The sequence below is a fragment of the Pomacea canaliculata genome, linkage group LG5 (genome assembly GCF_003073045.1).
Source record: "Pomacea canaliculata isolate SZHN2017 linkage group LG5, ASM307304v1, whole genome shotgun sequence".
Taxonomy (NCBI): Eukaryota; Metazoa; Mollusca; class Gastropoda; order Architaenioglossa; family Ampullariidae; genus Pomacea; species Pomacea canaliculata.
This window is the reverse complement of record NC_037594.1, coordinates 1,348,171-1,374,275: the sequence shown is the minus strand read 5'-3', so window position 1 is coordinate 1,374,275 and position 26,105 is coordinate 1,348,171. Positions and strand designations below refer to the sequence as shown.

The following is a 26,105-nucleotide window of genomic DNA, read 5'->3' as shown; positions in this document are numbered from 1 at the left end:
GAACTTTCGGTTTCGTTATGAGCTTGCTTGTGATTGCATAATTATCAGCTCAGTGTGGTTGGTATTCTGTTAAAGTGCAGCTCTCAATGTAGTTCGCTGGCATGTCAGTCTGTCGGGCCTGCGCACGTCAGTCGCACTATTATCTCACCTACTCGTGTGCGGCAGTTGAGACAGGTAAGCTGGAATTTTATCATCACTAAATATTATTTATTATATGAGCTTTGATCTGTCAACTTTGATAAGAGCCTTTGAAAATCACAGTTAAAACCGTCTTTGGATGTTTTTGTATTTTTCAGCTTTCGAGACTTTGTTCAGTCGGAAAGTGAGAGTAATTATGTCTGCGCATAATGTCTGTCTGTCTGTCTGTCTTGGCAGATTTTGCCAGGTTGGTAAACGGGTAGATACAATTAGGATGTTAGGCAATCATATTAACAGTTATAAAAGCAGGTATCTAAGTATTTTGTTTGCATGTCCATTTTAAAATAAAGCCAGCGGGATTTCGTCATATCAAAACTCGGTTTTCCCCCATCACGAGACCGCATGACACAACGAGTCTACAGTCGTCACATCCAGTAGACAGACCTTCATTAGAGCTCCTCTAGTCATCAACTTTATACATTAGGAGTCTATCCTCACCACTCCCTCACACATTCCCGGCAAAGTGCAACGGAGCAAAGGCGAAGGAGAGAAGCTGGGAAAGAGGTTTTTCCATTGCATGATGTCAGGATTGCTGAACGGTTGGTGTTTCGATTATAGTCTCATCGATGTAACAGACTGAAATTCTAGACAATAGCTATGGTACTGTTGTGGCATGCAGGAACTTATTTCACTGAGTACACGCGCACGTAGAACCTCTTGAGGTGGTTAACCAGCTCCTGTGCCCCTTTCATGGCTTTGCTGCTTGTTTACTGCTGTTGTCAACAGCGAAAGGGAACCGCTTTCGGTTTCGATTTCTGTGTTCTCCCTTCTTTATTTCTTTTCATTATTATTCATGCGTTCGTTCTGCCATTCGTTTACTTGTTCGCTCTGTCTCTCTTTTTCGTTTGTTTGATTCTTTTGTCTTGTTCCTTCGCTTTCTTTCTTCTAAATAGTTTGGATAGATCGACACTGCATGATGTAAGCATCATGCTAGACATCCATAACCCGAAAACACTCGATCAGTGGGGCAGCAATGGCAGTAAAATTGAAACGAATGGTATTTGGAGTTCGACTGCTTTGGATTCTGCACACATCGCGGACATCTATTACAGATGTCAATATGGTTTCTATTACTAGCACGTTCTCATATATAGTCAGGAACACGGTGACTTGCTGCTGATGATGATGTTGATGATTGACGACGACGACGACGGTGACATTAAAAGTGGATATAATTGTAATATATTACTTCAATAGTTTGAAGTCCACACGCCACTTCAACTCGCTTCCTCCTGCGCTGTATGCAATAAAAAGAAATGAAATCACCTCACGCTGAATATATTGTCCAAAGTACTTTCTATTTTAAACACGAGAAGGCAAGGAAAATGGCGACCTCTAGCGAATGCTCATTTTGTTTTCTTGACAGAGATTCGACTCACACCTAGTCAACCATTTACACCTGCTGGCTCACCGACGTCAGCATCACCTGTTGAATAATTTATAACATCGGCTACAGACATAGATGCTAACCCATGAAGAAGAACAATCTGGAATAAGGATTAATCCAGGTAGACAGTGTTCCGCTGTCTTGCCATTCTTATCCTGTGCGAGGAAGACATGTAAGATTGTAAGGAAACCATGTTTTTGTCGGTAAGGTGTGTGGGTTGAAAGATCGTGTTGGCGAACTACGTGAAAATTCTTGTCGGTAAAGCGAATTCTTCTAGTGGTGAGGCACAGGAGCAGCATGGCCTCCACAGTGCCACCAAACACTGTTAGTGTGACGAAACCTGAGGCGAGGCTCTTACAGAGGGAAAAGGTCATGCTGGACTTTATCGGAGAACTGATGGACAGTCATGTTTCTGTAGACAGGGGCGGCCTGTCCAGTGGGAACATCGTGGTAACCCACGGAGATCCCGAGAAAGTTTCTTCTATCATCCGCAAAATACTATACCGGGTGGACGTGCCAGTCGCAGAGAAAACTGACGAAGACATTTCACAAATCATGAAGTCACTAAGCGAAAAATTCTGTGGTCAGTTCGAGGCTGACTTTGAAGAAGACCGTTCTACTTTCACAGCAGCGTTTCACAAGAGGGTAAAGGCTGACTTAAAGCCCCTCATTGAAAGCATCGCAATGAAACGTGGTTGTCTTCCCCTGTCGCCATACCAGATAAACTACCTGCAGCGCCACCTGGATGAAGTACAAGAGAGATTCAATGGCGGCCAGCACAAAGGTGCGGTCAGTATCAAGATGCAGAAAGAGTTGGGGCAGCAGGGCACACTACTAATTTCCTCCAAATGGTTGGACTTCAAAGCCACAAAACAGTTGGCAGATCAGCTGACTTCCAACCTTCGAAACCAGCGAGAGAAGCTCGAAGTATCGCGTGCTTTGTATCTAAGCAGTGTCAAAGGTCAACAAGAGTTACGACAGCTGGAAGAGAAGGACCGTTGCCATGTCTCGGTCTTGTTGCCTGGTCACCAGTTGCTGGCGAGGGCCGAGTCACCAAAAGGACTTTGTGTCTTTCTGTGTGAAGGCAACATGGCCGCTACAGACTGCAATGTTCTCCTGCTTCCTTTACACGAAGGTCACAAAGACTGGACTCCTGCGCAGAAGATGATCCTGGACAGAGGTCAGTGTTATTTTAATAGGATCTTACGTAATATAACAGTCGAGTATTACATACAATATTCACGTAGAATATCTAAACGGAAATTGTTAGAATAAAAACAGAATTTCTTTACAAAGAAAGGGTTTTAAGTGGTTATGATGATGATTTCGTGTTATCGACATATTCTATTACATAAATAGTCATACTGTTAGTAGTGTTTCGTTAGTGTTAATATTAATGCAATTTTGTTCTCAACTACTGACCCGCGGCTTACTCTTCAGGTCTTCTGACAACCAAACCCGAACTGTACGCAGAGTTGATTGGCTGCTCGCCCAAGCCACGGACCTTGATGCTTAAGTGTCAAAGGCCAGAAGCTGGAAAGACAGTGGTCCTAGTCTATGTTCCTGACCATTCAGACTGTTGCTCAGTGTCGGTGGAAGAAATGGCTAAAGGACTGGACGGAGAACGGGCTGAAAAGCTAACTGAGGGACTGGGTGTAGCACTCGCTGAAGAACAGGCTGACAAACCAATAATAGGATTGGTTGAAGGAGTAGATATAGAACTAGGTCCAGAAGAGACTGAAGAAATAAATGGAGAGAGTAATCTAAAAGAAACTGAGAAACCGATTGAAGGGCTTGATGGAGAACCCTTTAAATGGCTAGATAAAGAACTGGATGGAGGAAAGGATGGGGAATCGGATGCAGGACTAGACCTGGATCCAGAGCAGCCTAAAGAAGAAGAATTGAGTAAAGGAATAAATGGAGAACTGGATGTAGAAATTTCTAAAGGAATGGATGGAGAAGCAACAGCTGGACGAGATGGAGAAACGGTTAAAGATATTGATGGAAAACTCGATGGAGAACTGGCTCAAATACTGGATGGGGAAGTGGATGTAGAACTACTTACAGAAGTGAGTAATGGACCTGCTCAGAAGGTAGCCAAAGACCTGGTTGGGGGAGTGGCAAAAGGACTGGCTGAAGCTTTACGGTTGCCGTGCTCACGTGGGACAAGCGTTGCTGTACCCGCCAGGTTCAGTACCCAGCATTCGGCGGCTGACAATCTGAAAACAACCCTTAGGGTCGTCAGACACATCTTGGAGGAGGACGAAGACAGCCCGACTACCGTGGTGGTTTTTCTGGAGGCATCATCTGACTGCGAGAGGAAGCACGTGACTGAAGCCCTCGAGCAGACGCTGAGTCCACGCTGGAAGGTTGAGACGGACTTTGGTGAGGATGTTAGAGTTACTGCTGTCAGCAACGTAGTTTCTCGATATCTACATAGTAAGCCTTTAGCCTTTCTATTCTCCTCGCTTTCCTTCAGCTGACAGTTTGAACTTGAAGTTTTCTTTCTTGATTTTTTTTTCTTCGAAGAGTATTCATGCAAAATTTTGCAGCAGCGTTTACAATACTTAGAGATTAAAATTTCGGGTTTTTCGGGAGACATGTCTAATGTTCTCGCCGCGTCAGAAAATACAAATTATAATTTTCACAGGAAGCTAAAAAATACAAGATATTACAAATATCACTGCGCCAGTTTGCTCCTCAACAGAACTAAAAAAACAAATTAATTGTTTGTATACTTTTCTGTGAACAACGCCAGAATAGCCTTGCTATATATGGTTTGAAAGAATTATTTGTTCAGCTATTCTGTAAGTTAAAAAGCTTTTTCCCAAAATAAAAATGACATTAAAAGATGAAAATTAAATGTGGATAACACAGTAACCCTTTTATCTTTGGCAGTTGTCCTACAGGAGGAGAATAAAACTGCATCACCAGCAGCCATCATCTGTGCTCAACATCAGGACCTAGAAAAGGCATCTAGCGAGGTGGGTGTAGAGATCGGATGAGGAGAGTTTAAACAAACTTTAGACAGGAAGAGACCACATAAATATAGAGAATACAATATGGAGTCAAGCTTTCTCTACCTTCAGGTGCATCCAGAACACACGGAATTTTCCTTAAAGTTGTCACATTTCCTTTGACCAAATAATAAATTATTCTCTGCAAGTTCATGGGTTCAAGGTTTAATTAACCCAATCCATTAAATGTCGATCCTGAAATCCCTGACAATTACAGATAAATAACATTGTTAAACATCTGTAAAATTTACAGCTTTATACTAAATAAAAGATGAAATGAAAAGACGAGAATGATAAGATTGTCAATTGTGTCCTGCTTTACATTGATATTACTGAAATGTGTATCTTAGCGTTAATCTACGGGACTGTCCATGGTCTTTAGAATAAATTAAATGTCTAAAGAAATGTGCCTAATAATTTAGGTTCGGCAGTTAACCAATTAACCGAAACCATTCATCTTTGCCTTAAAACAATTTCTAAGATTCCCAAGTACAAACTCCAAACATACGGCGAGATCCCTGTTATGTATTCATAAACAAAACAAAATGATGTGGACCTCTTGTGCGTGCTTTCTGTTCTTTAGTTCAAGTTATGGACATGTTTGGTAGAGCCAAGGGGTTGGAGACGGGACTTTGTTTCGGCTTTAAAAAGAGGCTTTAGGATTGTAGTCTAAAAAACTGGCGACCAGAAATAATGTCCAAAGAACGATGTGAAGTCTGTCAATCTTTGAAATCTTCTTTCTCAGTCAGTGAACATCATAATTGCCAGATGCTGGCGTTCGAAGCTCCCTGACTAGGTTTACATTGGGCGTCTTACTTGTAAAACTAAACACCACCTGACAGGTAATTAACTGTGTTGCTGTGGGTCGAAACTTTCCATTCTATCGTGATACAGAAGTCAGAACTGCATTTTAGCTCTGCTTGCCCAACATATTATAGAATTCAAGACAAATTCATACACATGGTCATCTAGTGATTGATTGATTGATTTGCTGTTTCAGCTGCAGAATATTCGCGTTCCTAAAGAATACGAGGGGAGCACGAGTGTACTGAGCGCTGACATAAAACCTGGATCGGACCTCTGTATCGTGTCACAGAGTATCAGTAAAGATCTTGAAACAGGAAAAGTTTCAGAGGTAATTTGTAAAATGCGTTTTTATAAATTATAAAAATCTAAACTTATAAATATTTACTCCCAGATGCCCAGTTAAGACTAAAAATTACCTTTTCTATATATCTCCTAATTTCTTAAAGAAAAAGTTACCGATTTCTGCAAGTGTAGTGTTAACTTCACATTGACTATTGTTATGGCAAATATACAAAAGGCGCTTTTTTGGCTCGAATATTTAGGTTTTTGGTATCTTTTTAATTTATTGTCATCAAAACATAGTGTGTGTAGAAAACTGAAGTTAGAAAGAATAAATACTCCAAATAAATATATACGGAATGTTCTCTGTGCCGTTCCCACTTTATATGAAGGATCCTTTGATGCATTTCGAGATAAACGAAAGACAAACTACACCCTGTTATCGTGTCGTCTGTGCAGGAAAAGAGACTTTCTGGACAACAACAGATCTGTGATAACGACGATAAATCAGCTGAGGACGAGGGCAGAGGCAATGACGAATCAGTGACATGTTTTCGTGATGACACCTCTACTGATGACAGGTTTGACGACAGCAAGCAAGTTGATGGTAGTGCTGAGGACAACGATGCCGAGACGATCACTGTTCCATGGGGTGAAGGTTAGTAGCTGAGTAATCGATGTCAACAGAATCGGTCTGTACTTGACTTTGGAAGTAGAGTCCCTCCATTGACCTCAACTTCGTGAACTTTTGTTTGGATCCAGTGGTGAGGTGGACAGGAGCCGTCATGGAGTCTTGTCACTGGACCCAGACCTTGGATGTCGACTGATAATTTAGATGTCTATATTCGATAATCTAGCGGTTTCTGTTTAGTACATAAAACATAAAAAGAGATAACATAGCGGACATCCATATTTTTTATTGCACAAAATGTACTTTGCTAAGGAAAGAAAATTTATCTTTCAAATGTAGAAGAGGTTGGATTTAAAAATATTTTTTTTCCTTTTTTTTAGTTTTCAATCGGAATGTGCGGGTTCCAATTACTGCTGTAGTGTATATGCTTGTGTTTTGTTGAGAAACGAAGAATGGGATATAAGTGAGTGGATGGGGGAAGGGTATGGGTATGTGGGTGAGTGAGGTTGAAGTTTGAGCCCACGCAACCCCAGTATTACATTTTCATTAGAGAAACAATATCTGACCCTGGCGTATGTTGCAGATGCTCGAGATGAAGACAACAACGCAAAAGACCAAAGCAAACAAAAAGCGCCATCTTTTGGTGGCACCAGGCTGCTTATCTCTGGCATTGTAAAAAGATTATCTGAAAATTTTCTCAAGACTTTTCTGAAGCGTGTTGGAGCTGCTGATGTGCTGTCTTTGCAGATGAATAGGAACAGAGATAAGGCGCTGATTGTCATAGCAAACGAAAATGTCGGTGAGTTTTACACTGTTGCGTGCGTGCGTGTGTGATTGTTTGCTTATGTTCACAGCGTTCCATATATATAATTTTAATTAATCATCTTATGTCGTGTGATTAGTTTTTACGGCTGTTCCACTGTTTCTACCTCTCCTGATTATCTATTTCAGATTTGCAACACCTGAAGCAGGTTTGTACCGAGAAATCAGTGTGTGGTGATGAGGTGATTGTAAAAGCTGCCCCCATTTCGAACTCAGTTCTGATCCAAAACCTGAACCCCACGACGCAAGACGGAGCCATTTTCTACTTTTTTAGCAACAAAAAGAGAAGCGGTGGAGGACCTGTGTGCGATGTCTTCAGACTCGATGACACTCGTGCTCTTGTTCAGTTTGAGCAGCTCGCCGGTATGTGTTCTGTGTCCGTTTGAAAGTTGCTTCGGTGTGTTGTTGTTGTTGTCGTCATCATCATCATTATTATTGTAGTTTTTGTTCTTGGAGAATTTGAAAATGGCTTTGGTGTTTGTCTGGTAAGGGTCAGTACTGAAAAGCAAAAGATATAGACTTACAACTCAAATAGAGACATAGGCTTTTAAATAAAGTTTCCATGCCATCTAGAGGATTTCGCTGAAACAGTATCAGGATAAAAGGCGAGAAGATTGAGGAGGCAGGTAAAAAAGCGAAGATCTTTATAGTGTCTCAGCTTCTTTTGCGAATTTGAAGGGACATTTGAGTGGAAATGTCATCAGAAACAATTTTGTCATGTTCTTTTAATAAATTTTGCTGCTTTGTTTGCATGTTTTGTATTTAAATTATAAAATTTATTGGTTGAATGCTAAGATTGTTACATCTGTCATATACAATAATTTAAATTAATGAAGGATAAGTCCTGTTCACATAGTTCAAGCAAAGTTTCATTACGAAAGAAAATTTAAATAAAGCTTTTCCTTCATAAATATTTTGACTGCTTTGTGGTTGTCTTAGATACCCAGGCGGTTGTGGACAAAAAAGCTCAAGTCTTGGATAGCTTCCCTTTGGAGGTCTGTATGTCTCCTTGGAATGAACTTACACCTCGGCAAGAACAATCGTTAGCTACTACCTATTCTGGATCACCTACACTTTCGAATGTTGACCAAAAACGAAAAGGTTCTAGAGGCAAGCAGTATGAGCGACAACATGAAAGACCGACAGAAGGAAGATCTGGTCCTGACCTACTGTCTGAACCTTGCGAAGTCCCACAATATTCAAATGTAGTCACAGATTCAGGACCCAATGGTGAGCCGTCTCTCTGGGGAAGAGGGAGAGGTAGGGGCAGCAGAAGGGGAGGCAGACGAGGAAATAAAAGTACTTCCGAGAGGTGGGACGGAAGACCGAGAGAGTCTTCACAACCTTTCGGACACCAAGCATTCTATCCACCATATCCTTTGCAAGCATGTTACTACGGATCAGCTGAAATTAATGCTAGAGGGAAATTTAAACCACCTGACTCTATTATAGTTACTTCCACAAGGCCAGGTGTACCAGAAAACTGGAAAGAACAGGTGTTGAAGAAAATCGACAAATATGAGCACTTTTTTCCAGACAGGGTTTTGGGAGAAATGAACCAAGCGCAGCTGAACAGAGATTTAGCATCAGAACTGCCACAAACAGAGCAAATGATGGAAACTGCTGCAAGATTCAGGGAAGGGAATTCTACTGTCACACTAAGAGGTGCGCAGGAGATGAGGGCTAAAAATGGCGAGGAACCGGTCGACAGAAGAGCAGAACAGGACACAAACTCAGTTCCACGATTAGAAGTCATCCGAGGCCTGAAGCCATGCCAGATCAAGGTCATGTCCTTGCCACAGGTCGAGAGCAGGTTCGAGGAGAAATATAAAGGTCTTTCTCTTCATATGGATCGAGAGAACAAGAAGCTGGCCCTAAGGATAGAGGCCACAGAGAAAGAAGCGAAAAAGATGATGGCCGACATCATGGAATACGTGACACAGATCTCAGAGAGAACACTGCCAGCCACAGAGGCCATGGCCCGTCTGCTCGCCGACCAGCGCTCCCTCAGCTGCACAGAAGCCATGCTAAAGAAGAAAGGCGTTCTCTGTCGTCTGGAACTGAAGTCCAATGCCATTTCAGTCAGTGCCCCAACATCCGGTCTGGCAGAGCAGGCAGAAGATATTTTCAGGCGTTCGTTCAACGAACATAGCCGTGATCTCGAGGAAGATGAAGTTGCAGCAGCAAAGTCCTCATCCTGGAAAAACTTATCAGAAAAACTTCAGCGAAGAGACAAAGAAGAAGTACCCAACCCTGTCCTGCTCCTCAACACGGAGAAGAAGATCGTAACCCTTCTAGATGTGGCTGAGAATTTCCCTAAGACATGGGCCGATGTGAAAACATTTTTCAGCATTAAAAAAGTGACGAAACTAGAGCGAAAAATATATCTGAATCATTGCAAATTTCTGACAAAGTGTTGTAAAGAAAAGATAAAGCTGCTGAAGGAGAAGGCCGCCCAAGTAGGTGTGCTCGTAAACATCGGCAAGAACGGCCATGTGGACTTCACGGGCCTCACGGACGATATTTCAGTCATCAATGGGGAGATGGTCAATCTTCTTAAATCCATTCAGATGAAGAAGAAGGTATTTTCTGGTCCAGGTATAGACACTTATCTCAACAGCTCTGCAGGGCAACTGTTTATAGAGCACACAGGGCAGGCAAACCTTTGCCTAGTAACGACATCCGGTGATAACACTTTCTTAACTTACCCTAATGGTTTCATGGTGGATAGAGACAAATCAAAGCAGTCTGAAGAACCACATGATGCCTTCTCGGAAGTAATTCAGCCTAATGAGGGATCAAGTTCGGCAGCTCTTGAAGCAGGTAAGCTTGTCTTGTCGGATGTCACAGACTGATATACGGGAGTAGCATCCCTCAATAAGAATATGAGAATCAGATATGTGAAAATATTAAATTCTCAAATTCCTTTGATAAATACTGTTTCACAGTCCCTCTATATGTTATTAGACAATTTGAATTTTTCGTTTACATTATTAAACAATGCATGCTTTAATATAATTAGCGCAGTGTAAAAATTAAATACTATTTACATCTTCAACAGTTAGTAAAAGATGAAACATAGCATGCAAAGTTAACAGAAAATTTGTTTTGCTACCTGACATTAACTGTACGTATAAGACCTGTAGATATATACTACATGTCTTATAAAGAAAATTTTATTGAACCCAGAATCATCAGGTTCACTTTTGTATTTACAGTTTGTGTTTTTTGCTAGCTCAGCAGTAAAAGAACGATTCATTCGACATACTTCTACAACTTTTATGCATCTTTTCTTCTTTTTCTCTATTTCCTTTCTGTCTTGTTTTTTCTGTAAATTAGCATCTACAGTTAAATACAAGGATGTGCTCAGAATTGACCATGCGTGATGTAACAGGTGACGTTGGCTCAAACTCCGTTGAAAAGACCATGTGGAAATCTATTGCTGTATTAGTATACTCCTGCGATCAAGAGGCGATTCAAAAAGTGCTCAAAGAAATAAGAGAACACATCAAGCAGAACCAGGCCACCAAGGAGGAACAGGACGAAATCATCTGCAACTTTTCTCCTCAGCAGGTTGACATAATTTCCTAAAGCCCAGCGAAAACAACTCAGTCTGAAGCTAAAGTTAAATTATTCTCACTTATTTCACGAGTTATTTACATATCAGTCGCAGGCTGCTTCATATTTTTGATAAATATTGTTAACCTTTAAAGTGTCGCATATTTTTGTAGGTACTCGCCAAGTAGATGCTAAACGTGTATTACTGGACTTCTTGCAGATGATTTTCTTCCAATTAGCTACTAAAACGAGATTGGTGTACAAAAGCTTCCAGTTTAGTCACATTTCGGCTTATCTTCTAAAACGAGGCTGGTGTATACAAAGCTTCCGGTTTAGTCACATTCATTGTTTACGCTCGCCGAGACTAACAGCGGAGAACTTCGCAAGAGGCTAAGCGTTGGTCTCGGCAGACAGACAGCAGTCCACCTCTACACATCCGTTCTAATACTGCATTGAGTTAATGTAATGTAAATGTTTACGTTGGGTGTTCACCATTCCCACTGGAACACGTGATTATACTTTGAATATTTTGCATGACACTGTATTATTTTCACTTTCCTACAGCTGTCAGCAGTAACAGCCCTACAAAAGAAATACGAGGTCGTCATTAACATGGATGCAAAAAGGGGCACCGTTAAAATTACTGGATTCCAATCCAATGTCCTGGAAGCTTACGCAGCCCTTAAAGACATCAAATCCGAGGCGAGCATGCGTGACCCCATCACTGGCACGATGCCAATTCTCTGGCAGCATGAGGTCAGCGAGGGCAAGTTCAGAAACTTTGACCCAGAGGACATTCGCGACATCGAGGCAGCCTACAACAGGAGAGATTCTTCTGTTACTCTGACGAACAAGCAGGGAGGGAACTATAAAGTTGTATTTGAGGAAAAGAAGGTCTTAGACTTGTTCGCCCAGCCTGTTTCCGTCCGACGGATAGACGTTTTGCAGGGAAACATTGCAGGTAATGTTTAGGGGGATACTACATGAAAATAAGATGATAATAAGGCTAGATGTTTCAATCATTTAGATGTAAATTTGTGGACAAGACAGCAGTAAGGTCACTGTCAGGTCAGTTCACAGACCAGTTAGAAAAGACCTATAGAAAAATGATTTACATATAACTCCCAAAAGTATCTTATCTATGTTTAATATGTCTCCCCCTACGTTGTTACATAGTGTTTTAATGCCATCCACTGTATTATTTATTATTGTTGGTTAGCACAGAGATTGTAGCCTGTTTTAATTGTAATCATATGTGATATGCATTCAGTTAAAGTAAGTAAATAGAACCTCTGTGCGCATTCTTGTTTATATTGGGGTTTTTTTTCTTAATATTTTTGTTGTTTCTCTTTTTGCGCATATGCGTGGATATGCTATGGGTATGTAGGAACAGAAAATCCAGAAGAGATCCCGCTGCCTAGCAACTGGGAACCCATGGACGGAACTAAAGTGAAACTAGTTGATTTGGACCCTTTTTCCAATGAATACAAAGATGTATTGATGCTATTTGGAAATGAGACTGTCAAGAAGGTTTGTAGTGCCCTAAACCAATACACGAATACAATATTTTGAAAACTGGCTGAACTCAGTACATACTTGTAATTCCTAAAATATGATCAGATTAGTAAATCCCATCTCTCTTAGAGAGATACATTTTTTTAACATGAATACATATAGGCTGCCCTGTTGTCCTGGCTGCAACCAACAAGAGAACCGATGGTGTTGAATAGTTCTATCCATGATCCACCATTAGAATTTATTCACTTATTTCTGTGAACAAACAAGACTGTTGATCATTGAAGACAAACGGAGAACGGAAAAGTGGGAAGAATGCAGATACCTGTAGTATCGGGTACTAAACTAGAACGAGCCATTTTAATTGAGTCGTTAGAGTATACCCAGGATTTTCTCAGAATCTCTGTACACAGACAGGAGGGTAAAACTTCAAACACTTGATTAGGTCGCTTTTCTTAGGCATTTACTCTAGTAATAAAATAAATTATTTCTTTACAAAATATTTAGTTGTACTTTATTATTTATGACTTCCCTTGGCATTGTTTCTTCTTTGATCAATGAAGCCTTTCAACCTAATATAGAAATCGACAAAACTATGAAGAGTTTTCATGTGATCTTTCATGTAGTCATGGAGCAGATGATGCTGTTACTTCACTTTCAGATGAGGTATCCTTTCTTCTGTTTAATGACAAGAGAAATGTAACTGTAGTTTATTTTTGATATAAATAAGACTAAAGGACTGTATTTTTCAGATCCAGCGCGTGCAGAACCCAACTTTGTTCCAGCAGTACAAGGTGAAGAAGAAGGAGCTGGAGATGCACAACCCACCTGGCACTGAAAACGAGAAGAGGCTCTGGCATGGCACTGACTCCAAAAACATTGACAGTATAACTACTAACGGCTTTAATCGGAGCTACTGTGGGCAGCATGGTAAGCACCTATATGACACATTGGTTTTTTAAGAGAGTTAAGACAGTTTTGTTTGTTTGCTTTGTAAATTTAATCCTTCGTCAGAACTTTCCATGTAATAAGGCTACCATTACTGAGTTACTTGTGAGCGTCAAATGACATTTTTTTTTTTTTGAAAGGAGGATGTATTTTAACGTTTTATTGTTTTCTAGGAACAGCATTTGGTCAGGGTGTCTACTTTGCTACAGACTCTGCCCTTGCCAGACGCTATACCAAGGACAGTCACATACTTCAGGCGCGTGTGCTGGTAGGCCAGTCCACGCCAGGTCACAAAAGCTTGAGAATGCCCCCCAATAAGCCAGGATCAGCCAGACCCTATGATTCTCTCTATGGACCGAGAATGTTTGTCATCTTCCATGACACCCAGGCTTACCCCGAGTATCTGCTGACCCTATGATGTGAGCCACATGGGTGAAGACGTGGTTGAGAAGAAATCAGTGTCGATGTTACAATGAAAGTAGGCAATATATCTTGATGCTAGATGGTGACGAAGCATAAGTCCTGTGCGCCTATTTCGTCGTCAGTGGCTCTTTCGTTGGGTCCAAAGCTACGGTGCCAACCTCTCCAAGAAACTGAAGCTAAACCTAGCTGCGACTCTTAGTAATTAAATAGTGACACACACCTCACAACTCTTGCTTTAGTGACACACGCCGAACACAAGTCAATGGCGACACACGCTGGCTAAAGGCGACACACACCTGACGATGCTTCCACATCTACTCCTCGCTTCCTCCTAACTTCTTTGCTGCTATTAGTCCCTTACTATCAGGTCTTAAATACAGTATACAAAAGCATCTAGAAGCATTGTCACGCGCGAGCTCTCTCGCACCGAAGATGTTAGTTTACAAGGCTTACATCAGCTACACTCGCACACCTGTTAGAATGGTCTAGGGTTCTAGGCGGACACGATCAAAGCCCTGGGAGGCACCCCTACAAAGGGTTATGACATTTCATTCGTAACAGGAAATCATACCTAAAAATACAGATCCTCTCGATGGCAGCCTTACATTCAGACTCTGTATAATAGGAAGACATGTTCAAAAGCGTCTGTAGTTTCTACAGGATGACAGCCATGTCCTATCGGGAAAGTTCCGGGGGCAACAAATTCTGTGTCTACATGCTGGACCAACAGACAGGCTGTCTTTTATTGCTTCCGAGGTGCGGCCTCTGAACGCTAGCGAGTGTGAATGAACTGTTATCATATGCAAATCTGAACTGGGATTTTATGAGTGTTCTGTCTGGTGTGTCGGGTATGAATGTGTTATGTATTGTTGATTGTTGATGCTGTGCTGTATGGTTCTAAACCCTTCTTCTTTATAGAGGTGCTACAAACTTTATCTAAGTCGTATCTTATGTTTCAGGTGTTAACTTTAGATTAAGGATTCTGTTTCTACTTTTTGAAATATAGACAAACAAATAAAAGTAAATAATCGTAAAACAAACAAAAGACTAGGAGTTTGGTGCCAAGTCTCTTGGTGTTATAAAGCGTTCACTTAATAGCAGACTTTATTGGCGTATAACTTGTTCGTGTCAATTCGGGATATACTGTCTTTCGTGGGGGACTGCGTCGCCGGTCGTGACTGAACATTTGGATTTTTGACTGTGTTAGTGTGATCGGACTAGGTGTTATTTAAGGAATTTAGACTTTGGGGTTTTTTTTTCAATATAAATGAATAATATTTTCATTGCTTGGTTGTAAGTTTTTTCAAATTATATTTATTTTAAACTGAACTGCTGTTGTATTTTATTATTATCTCGTCTGAAAGTCACTGTAAAGTGCAGGAGACAGTTATATTCGGCACACAAAAATTGTATTACAACCATATAGTAAACCAAAATTCTTTATCACAAAACAACTTGCATTGTTGTCATAGCTTTAAAAAATTATGAAACGAAAGACAAAATTAACTAAACATGATATATATATATGTTTTGTTCGTGGTTTCAACGCGCCACGAGCAAGAACTTCGCATACTGCGCATATCCGAGAAAAGCAGGAAATCTAGGACTTGCACTATCTCTACTTTTATCAAAATGTCTGCCTTTGTAAATAAACAATACATGCTAAGTTTTTGATGTGCTAGAGAAATAATCACAGTTCAAAGAATCACACTCAATTTGGGTTTTTTTCTAATAATTTTTAATATTTTATTAGAAATTTTCAAACCAAAACCAAGCAACAAGCATTAAAAATACTCTTCAAACTATTTTACAATAACGAACTGAACTTGCAATCAAGCTAGAATTTTTTGGGTGATTCGCGCAAGTGTTATAGTAGCAACATTTTTTTCATCACAATTATGACCACAAAATGTCGCAGATATGTTAACTTCTCGAGCTGAGAGAATCTGACATTTCTATTGCTAAGTGAATGTAATTTAGCTTTCTGCGCTCATTACAATGCGTTGTACCTCTTACAAAAAGATATTGTTCTCTAATGCATACAGTTCAAAGTACATTCAAGATTAAACGAAAAAGACTTGAGATATTGTATGCATCTTTAAATGTCATTGGGTTTATTTATGGTACAGACTGAACATACATTTGTCGCACCTACTTTTGTTACAGGAGACAGGGGAATTTAATTAAACCTCTGGCTCAATGCAGATAAATTGATATGCATTCCTAATGAAACGTAGAACACAATATGAAACAATTTCTGGTACTAAAGCCCACACGCGATACACTACTGATGTTGAATAAGTCAGCCCCGTATAGCAACAGAGAAGAAGTAATAGAAGTAGATACAGTAAAAATCAAGTTTCTCAGCTGCTCACAATGAAACTTGAGGTCAGTCTGATTTATTCTTGGTAGTGTGACTTGTTTACATTTGCGTACAGCTCCCAGATTGTCCTGAAAAAATACAGTGTTCTCTGGTACAAGCTTTTTAAAATAAAGACAGCGCACGTAAAAAGGTTTCTCATGAAAATGACACTCTAGACAAGACATGGGAAGTAACTTTGGTTCAGTACAGACAACTCTGTGCAGGAACTTCGAGAAGCGCGGAAATGAACCTGCGACATTATCAGGCGCTCGCACAAAGTGTAGATTAAATATATTTTATTCCAAGTTATCTTTGAAATGAATAGTATACATGTTAGACACTAAAACTCTGCGCTTACTAACACAGGGCTCTATTTTTAATAAATGCAAAAAACACTGTAAGAAAACACCTAGTCACATCACCTGCTATTACCACAAATTAACGCATACTTTAGTTCAGCTTTTTAAAATAATTAAAAATAAATGATAAACACGATTTTAAAAAAACTTTGAGACACTGGAGTTTACAAAACCCACACAGTTTACGCTGAGTAATGTCTCATACATAGACAAAAACAATAAGTGCTCTTATTACACAAGCCACTAAAATAGTGAACGAAATGTTTAAAATAATTGTCGACTTTTTTGCGATTTGAGGCTTCTGGCGATGTTTCAGATGGTGGTCACTTCTGCATGATCACTTCTTCTTTTTCTTGCTCTTTTGATGCTTGTGAGGATTGCCCTTTAGATCTTGACCTGTGCCACCTCCGCCACCACCTTGGGATAAATTTCCAAAGATATATTCAGGTTCTCCGAAGTGTCGTGCACAATCCACTGATGTACTACCAGCAGTAAGACGAGACTCTCGAGCTTTTAAATATACTTAATACATGCATGATAGTTTTAGCTCTCTATTTGATTTCCTCACCTCTTTGATGATATATTTGCTGGTCGTTTCCTCCACTTTCTCTGTCCTGAGCTCCCTTTGGATCGTGCCTTGCACTTCCACGAGGATCTTGAAATAAATTTGGAAAGAGATGTTCGTCAAACAGTCGCATGCATCTGCTGTTTTATTACTCTCAGTACATTATAGCATAACATCTTTTTATATCACGCAGGCATTAACTGCTGTGCTGTTATGAACTGTCAGAAACGAGTGTATTTATGCTCTCACCTGTTGATTGTTGTGTGTTTGTCTCCCAGTTGCTACTTTCATGGGCATCTGTTTGGCTTTCCTGTCCGTAGGGTCCTTCATCCTGGAAGCCCCTGCGATTTTCATGACTGCCCCTTCTATAACATTGACTGACCCCACCATGCTCCTGGAAGCTCTTTCCATGCTCCTGACTGCTCCTGCCATAGTCCTGACTGCTCCTGCCATACCCTTCCTGCATAACCCTACCATGTTCGTGACTGTCCTTATGCTTCTGATTGCTGTACCCCATGTTTCCTCTATTATGCTCCATGTTGTTTCTACTATACTCCTGACTACCGGTGTTACTCTCTTGTTTGCTTGTCGTCTGATAGTCATTATTGTACTCCTGTCTGCCGGAATCCTGGATACTTTTGTAACTCTTCCCTCGGTCTTGAACATCATCATGGTCTCGTCTGCTAGGGACTTGTGAATCTTCGTAATGCTTTTGTCTGCCTGGGTCTTGGTTATTGCTAAATCCCTTTCTGCGAGGATCTTGGGTAGCTTCATCATGCTCACTTCTGCTGGGGTTATGGGTGTGTCCCTCGGCGCGTGAAGGAGACAGTGCATCCGAGTTCCACTGGCGGGTAAATATGTCTCGGATAACGCTCACCATCACATCTCTGACATCAACAAAGTGGATGTGCTGTAACTTTGTCTTCCCGCCATACTGATGCTCAAACTGCTGCACTGCTCTCAGGTACATCTGTGCACACACTTTTTCCGGCACACCAAAGATGGCTAAACAATCAGAAATAGGATTTTGACATTAGTATTGGATGAACACAAAATACAGCCTGGGATTAACCTTGCGAATAAAACGTATTACCAGCAAAAACCCATAAGGTTTGCCTATAAGAAAAATAAGATGCTGACTGTAGGCTGTTGAAGTTTTACGGGAATCAGCAACTAAAGTATATCACTAGCCCAACCCTAGAGGTTCTACTGTGGGGAGTCTAGCCCAGGACAGGCAAAAGTGGAGGACCTTTGTCGCTGCCCTACGTGCCGACCGGCATAACGGGAACTAACTAACTAACTAACCCTAGAGGTACTATAGTGAAAAATTATATGTGCTGAAAATGACATCTAAATCAGCGACCCCTATCATAAATCACTGTTAGGCCGCATCTTTGATCCCCAAGATACTTCACACAAACAGCCGTATCATCAAAGAATTCTACTTACCTGAACTGATTGAGCTGACAGCAATAGAAGTAAACTTCAGGCTGTGAGCCTTCGTCAGGCAGTTAAAGACCGTCCGTTGCAGGTCCACCGCACACTTGTCCTTGTTCTGGTAATCGTACCAGCAGGGCCCCACGGCGTGAAACACGGTCTTGCAAGGCAGGTTCCCGGATGTTGTCGGCAGCACCTCCGATACCTCCAGTTGACCGAACCTATCGACGAAGATGTCCCCCTCCTCGTCCAGCGCGCGGCCGGCTGCCCGGGATATGGCTGCCGCCACACCTCCGCCATGCATCAGACGACCGTTGGCAGCGTTCACGATGACGTCCACCACCAGCTTGGTGATGTCTGTCTTGTACACGGACACTCTGATGCCCGATTTAGTGATGAAATCCGCTCCACAGCTTGCTTCAGCAACAGGCTTGACCGGGCTGTTTGTCTGGTCGCCTGCTTCTCCTGACCGGAAGCTCGTGCCTCTTGACTTCTCAGTTCCGAAGGTGATCAGCCGCTTGGCTTTCATCATGGCGTCCTCGTCGAGCGCAAAAATAGCTAATTTGTCTTGGAAAAGCAAAGGTTTGACGAAAGCTTTTATTCCTTCTGACTGGATTTTTCTTCCAGCGTTCAAGACATCGCCCCACTGAATATCATTTATCGGCATGTCTTCTCGCATGAGTTTGTCACTCTGAGAAGATATTTGTATTTTCACAGACTTTCCTTCTCTGTCTAGGATGGTGATATCCGCAAAATCCTCTCCCAGCAGATACTGCAATGCTTCAAGCTTCAAGAGGTAGTCTGTGTTTTGTATTCTCTTCTTCTGTTGTGCTGGTAAATTCTCCTCCACCTGTGTATTACATGTGGCACTGAATAAACAGCAGATTGTCACAAGCAAAGTGCTGCATCAGTTGGTAGTTTTGCCAAAACTCTTTATCTTTAAAGTTGTCCTACCATCAACCGACTAGTTTTAATTAAACAAATAGTATAAAAATTTCGTTATGGGGAATGGTTAACACAATTATTAACTCGCGTGTCCTTTATATCAAAATGCAATTGAGGGAAGGGAGAAACTGAGAATGTTACCTTGTTGATGGCCTCTGTTGCTGATGTCAGATGTTTGCCTGCCTGTGGCCTGGCCATGATTGAGTCAGCGGCGATCGTATCAGCATGAACCTTGTATTTATCTGACACCCGCATGCTCTTCAGCTGAAAACAGAACTGTATGTCAAGTGAAGGTATCCTTTCGATGTGGGACTACAACTCATCCCTTCCATTATACATAGTATATTTAACCATGTTATGATTGGTCTTAGATTTCTTCACTCTTTGTAGTTATTTATTATTATTATTTATTTATAGAAAAGATGACTTCCATCTAGGAAACAGGATAAAATGTAAAAGCTGCAATAAAGCAGTGACCATACCTCAGAGAATGCTTTCTTCACATCCTCCTGTAAGCCGCTAATAGTGACGGATGGAAGTGATTTGTCGGTTTCTCCATAAACAGCAACTGCCACAAATTGCATAAATAATGCGTGTATAAATATCCTTCCCTAATTTTGAGGGGATCAAATCCGCAAAACGAATACAGTGAGACCATTACTGGTATCCATAACCCAACACTCGATGTTGCTAGATGAGTGCTCGAATCAAAACGATTTTACTTGCCACTTCGACAGCGGCAGACGTATTTGTTCTTAGCAAGCTAACATAGACGACTGAGAGACACCATGATGGCTTCCTATGGTTTGACATTCACTGTTTGTACACAACTTGTACACAACTTGTACACAACTTCCTTGTTCACTGGAGTGTGCTATATAAAGCAAGTGTGATACCTACAAGTAGCTCCATGATTTAACTGCCTTTCAAATTATGTCAACCCTCTGTGCTGAGGGAAAATGAAACATAATACTTGTTTGTTAGCAACAAGTTGGACCTCAGCCAACGACTACTGCACTTAACACCAACAAGAGAGGCGTTGTGACTGACTGGCAGCATAATATAGTGGGCCAATGTTCCTAGCTTAGGTTTGGTTTGCAAAACCAAAAAGAAGAAGAAAGAAAATGAACGAATGAAATATTTTGTGAGCACACACGCTAACAAATCTGTTTGTGTACGCGTACGTACGCGCGTGTGTATAAAGGGAAGGCATAATAGTCTACAGCTAGCGGGTAACCGGTGCACCAGCATTTCACAATCTGACCTTTGAAATAGAAATCCAGAAAGGAAGCAAAGAAAGAAATACACAAAAGAGCTTAAATTTGTGTAAGCTATCAAACTCACCAACATCTGTCTGCACATCCCACCTCAGCTGCTTCAGGACATTTTCCGCAGTCTTTGCAGCTTCCCGCCGCTCAGCGTCAGAGATATTCTCCAGGTACAGAACGACAGTTGCGTTGCTGACCTCTCGACCTTTGGCCTCACGGTCAAGCTGGCCGATGGTTTGAAGAAGTATAGTCAGGTTGTAGGCGGGCGTCACATCAGCGTCCTGGCGGACAGGCAGCGCCATGCTGGCCCCTGACCCTAGAGAGGACGTCAGTACTTCACGCAGGGCGTCTCCTACGGTAGAGTCTCCTACTGCAGTGAGATCGTGCTGCCCGCTGACCATGACCACCTGCTGGCCAGCCCCATTCCCCTGACACTGAACCCTTAGAATTGATGTCTTTGTTGACGCACTACAAAGGAGTTTGTACGGTTCTGTACTAGACGCCAACAGACCTGGAACATTCGGTAAAATTGATGTTGAAGATGCGAAGTTGATCACTCAGTGTGACGTGTGTAACGTACTCAAACTTCCCAGCAGGACTAAACGTCTCAGTTCAAACTTTCGATGGATTAGTAAACACTTTCTTGGGTTTATTTATCAAAACAAGCCCAAAGCATATTGTAAGTTGCATAATTTTGCTTTTGCCATGTTATAATGTTTCGTCCTTTACTTTTATTTCAAGTAAACTGCCAATCGAAGATTCACATGACCGATAAGCTTTATTTTTCTTCGCTTCAAGACGAGACGTTTGGTTTCGCTGCTGTGCCTTCGAATAGTTTGCTGATATTTTCAAAATATCATCGGTCGTGGTATAGAATAGCGTACTATTCGAAGGCACAGCAGCGAAACCAAACGTCTCGTCTTGAAGCGAAGAAAAATAAAGCTTATCGGTCATGTGAATCTTCGATTGGCATTTTACTGCTTTACGCTCATAAAACCCGGATGAGCTTTGCATACGGAAGATAACTGCTGCTAATTTTTCCTAATTAAATCTCCTTAAAAACTGCCTCCCTTCCCAGCCTTTTGGGTAAGATGATGGTTATCTTTATATCAACTTAAAGAATATCCCGAACTGTTGTTACCTGAGTATTTGAATGTTAACGAGTTGTTTATCTCATCAGAAAAGGAACAGAAGTAAGACTAGAAAGCAAAAATAGGTCACAGTGAAGCTAATGTACAACGAAAAGAAACTCTATTTTTTTCCCCCATCTGGAGTTGTCGAGGCTATCTGCCTTATTGAACTGGTCCTGGGGATTATTGTTTTAGTAAAATAAAAACCAGCGAAAGACACTATAATACATAAGTTGCAAATAAGTTAACCTAGACAACAATAGAGCACACAGACGCGCGCACGGAGAGGGACGTGACAATTTGTAGGAAGATAACTCACCTTTTTCCAGAATTAATCTCTGTGAAAGAGGCCATTCTTTCTGGTTCTCGGTGAGTGGGAAGACCACCACGTCGCAGTCACTGGCCGCCATGTTGCCCTCGCACAGAAGCAGACGACATCCGCCAGTCGACTCGGCTCGAGTCAGAACTTGGTGACCAGGGGAGATGACAGAAATCCGGCAACTGTTCTTCGTCTCCAGTTCCTTTACCTCAATTTGACCTTTGACCCCACTTAAGTATAGCACTTCTGAGGGCTCCATATTTTCTTTTTTGTGATGAATGTTGGCTGTCATTTCCTCTACCATGCTTTTAACTGCCCTGATATTTGCTGGTGGGGGGGAAATCACCAAAACTCCCTTCATTCCATCGCCTTCTTGTAGGAGGACGTCACTGCTGCCTGCTGACTGCCGTATAGAACTCAGGTGATACTGAATATAATTCATCTGCTCCAGTGACAGCGGAATAGAGACAGGTTTGCTAACCGCAATTTCAACCGCTGCTTTTACCTCCGCTTCTACCTTTCTGTGAAATGTTATAACACTTTTGTCAAGTTCCACCTGATCGGGAAACTGTTTGCGTAGTGAGCAGAGGGCTTGCAAGACGTCTTCGTCCTTCATCCTGTCGGCCAGGTCCAGTGTGTCAATTACCCTTTGGAGAGCTTTGATGACCTCTTCGCGGTCACCGTGGGTGACGACAATATGTCCACTGGCTACGCTGTCTTCGTCGATCTTGACTCTGCTCTTCTCTAGCTCACTAAAAAAGTCCTGCCGCACTCTTTGTCCCTGGAGAAGCTTAAAAAACTGTTCTGGCACTTCTATTGTTCTTTTCGTGGTAATGGGTGGTTGGGCATCTGTAGGGGCTGTTACCGTGGGTTTCAAATCTTTGTCAACCGATTGAACGAAGGAAGATTCTAAAGACCTCTCTTGACGAGAAGTATGATCCAGACTTCCACCAGAAGTGAATGGTTCCGCTGATGTCCGCTTGTGACTAGCTTGTGCTGCGATTCCACTCGAGATATCTCGATTTGTGTCACTAATAGTAACTGGATGTACATCTTTGGATGCAGACGCAGCAAGTGTATTTCCTTGAGAATCTAGTTCTGCATCGAAACGTGCAGAAGTTTGTCCATCAGCGGTCGCCACAGAGACCTGTGTATGTGGCTGCAGTGAGGGATGAACTTCGCCTGAGGGACTACTGACTTCTTGGCTGCTGACTGGTAATTTATATTCCGACTTTATTTCAGCATTGGAAGACGTCAGTATGTCAGGTGGTGCGATGTCCGACGACTTTTCCCTAGACATATCTTCAACTTCAGTTGAGCCACTAAGTGCTACTTTTTCCGTCTTTGGCAATTTCTTCTCGTGCTCGTGGTCGCTCTTGAAACAGCTGCTACCAGTTGTTTTATTTACTGGTGACTTTGTTCCATATTCGTTTTGTGCCATTGGTGACCTGTCCATATCTGCTGTCGCCATGGAAGGCGATTTTTTGTCTGCTTTGTCCTTTCTCTGGGAGCAGGCACTATCACCTGACGTTTTGGAAACTGGAGACCTTTCATCAGATTCCTCTTTACTCTCAGAGGACATGCTAATGGTTGTCTTGTTAGTGACTGGAGATTTCTTTCCTGACACCTTGACAGGCTGGGCGGACGGTTGTTTCGTCTGTGATATGTCAGTTCCCGGTATCCTGGATTCCACAAAACTTTTGATTTTCTGCATCTCATCATCATCGCTGGATGTGACCAGCAAACTTTGCTTGTCATTGCTGAGATAACAAGACGCCTTCCCTTCAGGGTACGTCGACGTCAACTCCTGTATAATCTTCTCTGACAACTGGCCGGTTTGAAAAACTTGTGAGTGGACTTTATTTTTAGTGTACACCACATGTCTCACATCCTCCATCCATTTCTTGCTGTCTTTGGGGTTGGTTGGTACTTTAAATTTCGCAGTCACAATACCCATGTCAACATCACTAAATGACAGCTGTGTAGTTTTGCTCAAATCAGTTTTCATTTGTTTAAGCCTATTTTCTTTTTCAAGCTGCTCGACGAAAACATATTCTGGGTCTGTTTCAGTGTGTCCCCCTTTTAAGGAAAATTCGTAACGCAGCTTGCATATTTTTATTTTAGGAAACAGGGTTGCTAAATTCCCTTTGTGTTTAACGCCCGATTCTTGACCGGCTCCCGCCATTTGTGTACTCTTTCTTGAGAACCAGACGACAGACAATCACAAAACACGAAGCTTAAACTCCGTTGTCTGCTTGCTCTATCTTGATTAGTCAAATATATTTTTGTAGATTGGTCCTGGCCTTGAGATTTAACTGTTTACAATAATTTCTTTAAATTGTCATCACCGGTTTGATCAGTGTGATGACAGAAGACAAATGTAGAATGCCTTATTAATGTAATCGGTGATTTTTAACTCCACAATGCAAGTCACCTGTGAGTAAAGCTTTTAATAGTATGATCATCCTGGGCCCTACACGTGCAACAGGTGAAGGCAGCTGACTTTCAACTCAACTTTTGAGGGATTAGTTTGGTGTTAGTCAGTCTGGAGCACTTTACTGTCTGGAAAGGAAAATTTGGAGGTAAAGTTCAGAAGTGGAAGGTTGTTGAAATCTTAAACTTGTTTAACAAACTTGTTACAAAGCAAATGTCATCAACACATAGAGAAGTGCCTTATATTTTCGCTAGAAAGACAGACTGAAAGACAAGCTATCATCTGTATCCATGCTTACTGTATCGGCACTACATACAACTTTTTCATTCTTTCTCTTCAGACTTACAAAGGTAAATCATGATTTATACATATGCTTTCCAGATACAGCAAGGTATTGTAACCGATAAAAATGCACCATCATTACTGATACCCTGCCGAATGCAACTACCTATTATATCTACTATCTGCAATGTTCTACAAACCTCTCGAATCATCTGTATTCTACACGCACTGACTCCGTGGACAAGAAAGCTAAAAATCGAAAGTAGAGAACAGTTTTCTTTCTGAGAAAAGATCTCATTCTTTTCAGCGAGATATTTTATACGCCAGCTCGAGTCACTGCATTGAGATAAACACTTCAATATACGAGTATAGACTTCGTCAGTTCCTATCACAACGAAAGAATATTGAAAAAAAAATACGATGCACGTTTCTAAAAAGTCAACAATAATCCCGATCCTTTGACTGCCAGACGTCTACTAAACATGTATTCAGCTATTAAGTGGTAATCGTTGGTATGACTACATCGTGAATGTGCAGGAAGATAAATAACACAGGGTGGCAAACACGAAGCACGAGGAACCAGTAGTTTGTGCTTTGTGCTGCTGCCATTCTTAGACATAAAACCAGTTTAAATTGTCCTCACCTGGTCAGTCTGAATTAAACAGCAGATAGAACAATGTCGGGATTCACAAATGCAATGGCTGTCACACTGTCTACCTCAAAAGAAAGCAATGCGAAAATGATTAAGATAAAGAAAGAAAACCGAAAGTAGAAATTAAATAACCCGCTTTCTAAGAAATGTATCTCGCTTTGTATGAACAGGTTTGTTCATGTTCTCACCGACTTTACCTTTACCGTGCCACGTATGCCCTTTACACAACAATCAGTTATAGCTGGGATAGAAAGACGATTGCAAAACATAAAAGCTATGATTGAGGAACAACTACAAGCTCTGACTGAGGAACTACTACAGGCCCAGTAACATGTCTGTCGTGTAAGTCAGCAGGGTTCTAAGTGAACAGTTCACTTCTTGTAACGAAGAAGTTCAGACAAAGATGACAAGACATATGAGCTTTACATCAAGCGACTGTGTGACAGAGTAGTACAGTATACAATACCTCGCTACATCTTGTTCACCAGTGTCAGTATGGCCACTTCTGCTCCCTTCGACATTGCAGACGACACCCCGATTGCGTCTGTTCGTCTGCGCAGCTGTGCTTCCTGCTTCGTGCTGCATGCGTCGAGTCTAATAATAGACCGATGTGCAGAGGGCGAGTAGTGACTAAAGTCGACCCCATTATTAGTCGTAAGTTGTTCGTTCTGCGAGCTGCTCATCGCGAAGGAAATTACATGTAAAAGAAGGAATGAAGTGCATAGTATTTTGTTCTGTAATTAGCTTTGATCGATGGACTCAGAAAT

General features: G+C 41.5%; 2 protein-coding genes across 6 annotated transcripts; one reads left to right on the top strand and one right to left on the bottom strand.

The window, feature by feature from the left end:
- The first annotated feature begins 21 nt into the window (after window positions 1-21).
- On the top strand, window positions 22-14,914 carry LOC112564203. Of its 3 annotated transcripts, XM_025238855.1 has the most exons (15): window positions 30-174; window positions 489-737; window positions 1,565-2,765; window positions 3,026-3,970; window positions 4,484-4,569; window positions 5,603-5,737; window positions 6,148-6,346; window positions 6,903-7,118; window positions 7,271-7,504; window positions 8,081-9,964; window positions 10,536-10,714; window positions 11,264-11,660; window positions 12,087-12,229; window positions 12,967-13,144; window positions 13,336-14,914. In XM_025238855.1, the coding sequence occupies exons 3-15, from the start codon at window positions 1,883-1,885 to the stop codon at window positions 13,578-13,580; spliced, it is 5,724 nt and encodes a 1,907-aa protein (XP_025094640.1). In that variant the 5' UTR covers window positions 30-174; window positions 489-737; window positions 1,565-1,882; the 3' UTR covers window positions 13,581-14,914. The 3 variants fall into 3 exon arrangements, 2 of the variants coding, with proteins under 2 accessions (XP_025094639.1, XP_025094640.1); XM_025238854.1 differs by lacking the exon at window positions 489-737 and having other exon boundaries at window positions 22-174; XR_003099175.1 differs by lacking the exons at window positions 489-737; window positions 12,087-12,229 and having other exon boundaries at window positions 22-174; window positions 13,336-13,477.
- Window positions 14,915-15,306: 392 nt separating this feature from the next.
- On the bottom strand, window positions 15,307-25,953 carry LOC112564205. 3 transcript variants are annotated; one of them, XM_025238858.1, is made up of 10 exons: window positions 25,805-25,953; window positions 25,330-25,399; window positions 21,971-24,532; window positions 20,598-21,032; window positions 19,736-19,821; window positions 19,395-19,517; window positions 18,321-19,158; window positions 17,121-17,876; window positions 16,875-16,961; window positions 15,307-16,723 (listed from the first exon to the last, which is right to left on the bottom strand). In XM_025238858.1, exons 3-10 carry the CDS (start codon window positions 24,153-24,155, stop codon window positions 16,644-16,646), a joined length of 4,590 nt encoding a protein of 1,529 aa, XP_025094643.1. In that variant the 5' UTR covers window positions 24,156-24,532; window positions 25,330-25,399; window positions 25,805-25,953; the 3' UTR covers window positions 15,307-16,643. The 3 variants fall into 3 exon arrangements, with proteins under 3 accessions (XP_025094643.1, XP_025094645.1, XP_025094644.1); XM_025238860.1 differs by having other exon boundaries at window positions 15,307-16,036; XM_025238859.1 differs by lacking the exon at window positions 25,330-25,399 and having other exon boundaries at window positions 25,805-25,942.
- Between the last annotated feature and the right edge of the window lie 152 nt (window positions 25,954-26,105).